The sequence below is a fragment of the Amblyomma americanum genome, chromosome 3 (assembly GCF_052857255.1).
Source record: "Amblyomma americanum isolate KBUSLIRL-KWMA chromosome 3, ASM5285725v1, whole genome shotgun sequence".
Classification (NCBI taxonomy): Eukaryota; Metazoa; Arthropoda; class Arachnida; order Ixodida; family Ixodidae; genus Amblyomma; species Amblyomma americanum.
The window spans coordinates 132,787,986-132,794,819 of record NC_135499.1 but is presented as its reverse complement, the minus strand read 5'-3'; the positions used below and the strand labels follow the sequence as shown (position 1 = coordinate 132,794,819).

Below are 6,834 nucleotides of genomic sequence, written 5' to 3'. Positions count from 1 at the left end.
AGTTTTTTACACATGTAGCACAGACACAAACAAGCATCACAAGTCCAAAGCGCCACAGAATCTCAGGCAAGGAAGCATCAACAGCAGTAAGGATAAGAGCGAGAGGCTATACAATGTTCAGCTGACTTTTGGCATTGTTGAGCTCAGTCAGTGACCTCTCTTTGTCCTTGCTTCGGAAGGAATTTTTTGTTTTCTTTTCTTGAAAGAGCAGCAGAGGCGAAGAAGTTTGGAAAACGTTGAAAGCTATACGAGGTAGGCTGGAACATAAGAAACGTCGTAATATCAGTGACTGGAATTTCGCATAAAGCACTGCTGCTTCTGAATAACAGGTTCTACGTATTGTGGACAAGCAAATATTTCAGCAGAGTTCTTCAGTAGACCAATCTCCTCAAAGTTATTATTCAGAGCGATTAATTGCTACAAATTAGTCATTAAATTTATAAAACATCGTTATGCCTCTTTCATGTATTCGTATCCATAGATACCTTACGTTCGTTTACTGCTACATGAAGCCAGTACGGCTGGCTTTGTGAGTGCTGCCTAATGAAAGGCGACCCGTTTTTATGAGCTATACGCATTAGTGGTTATTTAGTCGCCTACAAGCGTTTCAACTGCCTCAAAGGAAGCTGGAGTATTTTCTAGCAGCCCGAAAATTGTATTTGCTGAGTGCATATTAAACGATGATGGAGAGACACAAAACCTGTAGCTCAGAGCAAACTGCATTCGTTGCTTTTGGATACGAACCATGTCAAGAAGAATTCGTTATGCCCCTTCTCAGCGATGTTAACAAACGTTGTCGAGTAACGGCAAGTTGGGCAACAACACTGGTTGCTGAAGGAACACGATTGTGCGTGAAATTGAGGACTCATCAGCCCTCAGCATCTAACGCGCACTTTAATTAGAAACAATTTCAAATTGGACACGTACACTAACGATGTAAAGAAGACTGGAAAGAAATGGAGCAAGGTACGGTACCCACCACACGAAAAGCAGACGGGACAACCAACGGCAAACACAAAGGGGGTATGTAGCACGGAGGCAGTCTAGCCGTAGAAGCCATAACCTTTGTGGCCACCATATCCACCGTATCCGCCGTATCCGCCGTAACCGCCATAACCACCGTAACCACCGTAACCACCATATCCACCGTAGCCTCTGTAGCCACCGTATCCGCCATAGCCGCCGTATCCGCCGTAGCCTCCGTACCCGCCGTAACCACCGTATCCTCCGTACCCGCCGTATCCGCCGTGTCCGTAGGCAGGGACCGCCTTGCCGTGCGCAGAGTGGTAGGGAGCTGCCGCCGGCAGGCTGCTCTTGGTTCCGGGCTCGTTGGTCTTGACGGCGGCGCGGAAGCCCAGCTTGTCGGCCACGTAGTGAACCCGCCGGTGGCGGCCGTCGATGTCGCCCAGGTAGTAGGAGCCGTGCACGGGCCCGTACGCGGAGCCGGTCTCATGGCGGCCGTTTACGGCGCCGTAGCCGTTGACGATGTCGTAGCCGAAGCTGTAGTGGCCGTGGTCCTGTCGTGTGAGAGGAGGTGTCAGAACGGTTGCCACAATTCCGCTCTTGCCATGTTTCCTTTGTCATATTTCCGCTCATTTTCCCTACTGTCAAAAGAGCAACATGCGAAAAGTGAGCGGATATATAAGAGAATGTATCCTTGCTATGGAATTCCTATGGGTAAAATAGAAATAAAGGCTGAACAGTGTGTGAGCTTACAAGTTATTCTGTATTTGCTGATAAAAAGTTACAGAGTCATCGGAGTATGTTTGAAATTGTAACGAATACGGGCATAAATTGCTTTTGCAACGCACCCCCCCCCCCCCCCCAAAAAAAAAAAGTAACCCACATTCTGCTTCCTGTACGTCTTGCTGGCACCGCCATGATGTCCGTAGCCACCGTGGCCACCTGCAGAAACTAGAGCCGCCGTGGCAAGGAGCGCTGCTAGCTGCAAAACGAAAAAAAGCATTCGCGGTTGCTGGAAAACACCCGCAAAGGAATCGAATGATTATGTCGTTTGAAAAACACGCAGCAACCACCATGCTCTCCCTCTCTTCCGACTGCACAATGCACGCGTATTTTCCAGGGAGTAAGTTTATGTATTGTGGCAAAGTTCAATGTGCGGCTTAAACTTTCGGTTCTATAGTAGATATCCTTGTGGCTTGGTCGACGACCACTGGCTGACGAGGCTAGGCTTAGCGTTGGGACCCCAAAACTCTCCCGAACTCTTCGGCGTCTAACGCAGTAAGAAGGAGCAGCGAAATCTCTATCATGCACTGTTCTATAAGAGCATTCCCTATTCCAGCTGGATCATGCGACACCTAAAACACATTCTCCAGGCCCTGCCCCCACAGCCTCCATGGTCCACTTGGATGACATTCTACTTGGCTATGAGATTAACGCACAAGGTTTTGGATATGATATATTACGACGGCGAAGCTGACGGCACATACTCCAAGAGAAAGCCCCATATACAGCTATCTCAGTGAAATTACACCCGCTAGTACTCGTGACGGTCCCCACGAGCTCAAGTGCGAAATCTTTTGCCGCATTCCGTAGCAAAAGGCGACTTTACTTCGACCGCCGCGGCGTTCGCGTGAGCAATCGCGCAATGCCGAGCTTACCTGAACGATCATATTGTAGATGGCGAGTGCTGCGTCGGCACTGCCGCTTTCAGTGCACGGCGCACTTATATACCAGCTGCGTCAGAACAGAACTTGTTCTCAATTTGTTTTTGTTCACACTGACACTGCAGGCGACGCGCTTACCTGCTATTACGTGCGCTGAAAAAATGCTTTGTTGTGTCGCTTTCAAAAGCCCCCCCCCCCCCCCCCCCCCCCCCCCGTCCTGTTTCTTGGCGGTCCGGAGGCGCCTTTGCGAGGAATTCCACCCGTCGTACCGCGCCGCTTTCCGGCGCAGTTTCGAGTCTTAAGCTCATGTATGAGACACGCGAGCGCAAGAAAAACGCCACTAGACAAGCGACCTTGTCATGACGAGGGCAGTTCAAAAATGGGTCTCGATCGGCCACTGTAGTGTGCTCATATTCCGGAACGTTACCTGTTGCTTCCGCTTCCTTTACAGAGAGGGTTCTGCTCTTGTCTGTTTACAGAAAGCCAAAGCTTGAGTCCGATTGGAATTTTAAAATCCGAATATGGTATTTTTTTCAAAGCAATAGAGTTCAGTTGAGTACAGTTTATTACCTTACAGAGCCTTTTCTGCACGGAACTGGCTCAAGAAGCCCTTTTAAGTACTTAACGTAATTTAGGGCGAACCCAGGTCTGATAATTACCTGAAAGTTTAAAAGGCACCTCATAATGGGTGAGAACGCAAAAAAAATGCGTGCAATGAAAAATATTAGCTTGAAGCCTGCCCCCACCCCCCCAAAAAACCAAAAATAAACAAAACAGATTCAGTGGTGTTCCTGGTGCCTTTCTAGGACAGGTTATTTATTTCCCATTTCTTACCAGGTGTGGGCTCAAAAGCAACTCTGCGTGTATTCTTGTACTGTTTGCATTCAAGGCCTCGCGTTTGAAGCGGAACGCCGTGGCCCCGCACAAGCGTGCAAACGACACGCACATATGGGCTAAGGGGAGGGGTGGGGGAGGGGGGGAGGGCTTCGCCAGAATAGTAGCTTGCTCATTCAAAAACAGCCTGTGAAAGTATAAAGTTTTGGAATGCCCTTAAGAACTCAGGACTTCCAAGGTTGCTTAGTTATTAGGGACAATTTAAGCATAAGCAACTAAGGCTCCATGAGCCTAAGACAGCGTCAAAATTTTTTCCTGGTTTTCAAACTGCTCAAAAACTTCGGGTCTCTTGAAAAACTAAAATCAACAGAAAACATTACAAGTGCCATCATACTAAAGACCAAGGTGTGAAAAGGAATAGGTTGGTCATGGGAATGCGAGAAGTATTTTACTCTTATGTGTTCCAGCTTCCTCGCGAGAATGACGAGGAAATGGAGCGGGGGGAGGGAGGGGGTGGGCTGTCTTGAGTGTGTGCCCGCTTTCTCTTCTTCCCAATTTCCTTTTTATTTAATTGGATGTTGTTCTCATTTAATGCGGCTAGTGCACGATAATTCAGAACGGATCGAATGCCGTATAGTCGGGCACTTATAGCACCCGTGAAGCTTTAGAAACGACGGATGATCATTAAAGGTTTTGCCTTACCCACCTCTATTTATTCTTTATTACCCCCTCTATACATCTATTTATTTGCTGAATCTGTGCAGACGTAATGATATACGTCTCTATAGGTTACATTCCAATTTGAAAATGCGAACTTACAACGGTCTTCCTGTTTTAGGTGCTGAAGTAGGGAGAGTTGTGATAATTTATCCTCTTCAATACAGAGCAGTCATCAAATTCCTTTGCTTGAAAGGCCACACTCCAGGGCAGACGTTCGATGAGATGAAAGAAATTTGATGGGGAAGGTTCGTCATCATATTATGTATAGTGGAAAACGCATCATCAATTCAAGTGTGGTCGGACTTCTGTGGAAACTGCTCCAATTGCAGGGCGACCCCACTTCGCTATCGATGAACACATCATCCAGCAAGGGGAAGTCGCTATTTTCGAAAATCGCAACGTAACGATTCAAGACGAAGCACAAACCACTGAGATTAGTACGAGGTCTGTGCTAAAAATCATTCAGGACCATCTTGATTTTCATGAAGTATCAGTTCGCTGCGTTCCCCGACTGCTCACACCTTTCTAAAAGCAGAAACGAGCCGAATGCTCCTAGGCTGCTTTGGCAGTGTGCCACGGAACCCAGGAGGACTTTTTCAACAGACTTATTGAACAGGATGAAATCTGTGCCCATCACAATGATCCGGAGACTAATGTACAGTTGATGCAGTGGAAGCATCCGGAGTGACCGCCTACAAAGAAGACACATGCCAAACCTTCCGCTGCCACGGTCTTGCTCGCAAACTTTTGTGGCCAACATGGAGTAGTCTCCATAGATTTCCTAGCAAAGGGCACCACGGTTACTGGGGCGTACTACACTTTACAGCTGCGGTAATTGCCGGAGCCCATAAAAATCAACCGACGTGGCATCAAAGGTGTCCGTATCTTGCAATGCACTTCCGCTGTTCGAAACTCACATGCTGTCCAGATGGAAGAACGCTGCTGAGGGCTTGAAATTCTATAGCATCCCCCTTATTCATCCGACCACGCAACATCGGACTTCCACCCCTTTCCAACAAAGAAGTCGTTTTTGAAGGGTTGGTTGTGAAACTTTATTTCCAGCGGATATAGAGGAGCGACACGAAGTCGCCCCCCGCTTAAACGGCGGCCGCTATCCCTTGGGCAGCGGCGGCGTCTTCAGCCAGCTGGAGGAGCTTGATCTGTATCCCCGGGTCGGGGCTGAGCAATAGAGCCTCCCAATGAGCAGAGTCGGTAATGAAGTGACTCGCGGGTAGGGACTGCGGGCCGTTCCAGATCATATGATTTAGATCGGCTTTCGCATCACAATTTTTGCATTTGTTTGAGTAGAGTCCTTCCGAATAGAAGCTACACAATTGGGGATTTGGATAGGTGTTAGTTAGAAGTTTACGCCAGGCTTTGGCCTGTTGCTTGGAGAGCGTTTTATCTGCTGGGGGGAATCTGAGTCTTGCAAGCCTGTAGTGCTGCAGGATTTCTCTGTAAGAAAACAACCTGTCCTTGCAAGAGTATAGGGCGGGTGGGCTGCACGACCCAGCTCGGCGGGACAGTTCTCGAGCTAGGTTATAAGCCGCCTCATTACCAGCAAGGGAAGCATGAGCAGGCGTCCAGATTAGGCGAATGCGCCGCGTGGGCTGATAATTTAGCAGAATCCGTGCTGCTTGTGGGGAGATTCTTCCAAACGTGTAGTTACGTATAGCCAATTTTGAGTCGCTGACAATGGTTTCTGCCGAGGATCCCACAATGGCTAGAGCAATGGCTGTTTCTTCTCCAACATGTGTGTGCTGAGTGCGTATAGTGCCGCCAGTTATGAGTGTACCACGTTCCGTGGTGACCACAGATACCATCTTGTCAGCCGAAGAATCTGCCGCATCTACATATACCACAGAGGTATCATTAAGAAAGCGTTTGCCTAATGATTTGGCTCTCTCTGTACGACGTTCAGCGTGGAAATCTGGGTGCATGTTCCGAGGTAGTGGAGGAATGACCAGAAGCTGGCGTATATGTTTGGGAAGGTCAGTTGTGGGTCCGCCTTGTCGTTCGTATTTTATGCCTAGTGTAGACAGAATGTGTCTGCCAGTTGGTGTGGCCGATAGTCGTTCGTACTGCGAGACGGTTACCGCTTCAATAATCTCACTTAGGGTGTTATGAAGACCGAGACCTAACACTTTCTCAGTCGCTGTGTGCATGGGTAGCCCAACGGCCTGTTTGACGCATTTTCTGATTATGGCCTCCACTTCTTTTTCAGCTGACTTGAGATGTAGGTAAGGGCATACGTAAGCTATGCGGCTTATCACAAAGGTTTGTACTAAACGGAGAGTATTGCTTTCCTTCAAGCCCGAGTGGCGATTACTAATGCGGCGAATGAGTCGCATAATTTGCTGCGAGGTTCCCTGAAGCTTCCGAATTACGTCACCATTGAAGCCGTGTTCTCGAATTAGGCCCAAGATTTTAATTTTGGGCACTCGAGGAATGGGGACTCCGCGAATACTGAGTTCGATGGCCGGTGGGGTTTGCGCAAGGGATCTGATGTTGCGGAATATGAGAAATTCAGATTTGGCTGGAGAGCACCGCAGAAGGGAAAGCAATTTCCAGATGATGAGGCTTTTCTTTCCGAAGTCACAAGGTGGGTTTAGGAGCAACATGTATACTTCTGCAAACGAGGTCTTTACAGTGG

The 6,834-nt window shown here is 48.3% G+C and overlaps 1 protein-coding gene across 2 annotated transcripts; it reads right to left on the bottom strand.

Annotated features, from left to right (window-relative positions):
* Positions 1-209: 209 nt before the first annotated feature.
* Positions 210-2,654, bottom strand: LOC144123313 (uncharacterized). 2 transcript variants are annotated; one of them, XR_013313064.1, is made up of 4 exons: positions 2,622-2,654; positions 1,847-1,945; positions 980-1,517; positions 210-257 (listed from the first exon to the last, which is right to left on the bottom strand). XR_013313064.1 is itself a non-coding variant. In XM_077656164.1 (3 exons), the coding sequence occupies exons 1-3, from the start codon at positions 2,631-2,633 to the stop codon at positions 1,044-1,046; spliced, it is 585 nt and encodes a 194-aa protein (XP_077512290.1). In that variant the 5' UTR covers positions 2,634-2,654; the 3' UTR covers positions 210-1,043. The 2 variants fall into 2 exon arrangements, 1 of the variants encoding a protein (XP_077512290.1); XM_077656164.1 differs by having other exon boundaries at positions 210-1,517.
* Positions 2,655-6,834: the final 4,180 nt, after the last annotated feature.

What these genes read in the sequence shown, in the direction of transcription:
- LOC144123313 (XM_077656164.1), bottom strand. An exon ending in AGACGTACAGGAAGCAGAAT is followed by an intron (nt 1,518 to 1,846) that starts GTGGGTTACTTT and finishes CTCACACGACAG; the next exon opens with GACCACGGCCACTACAGCTT.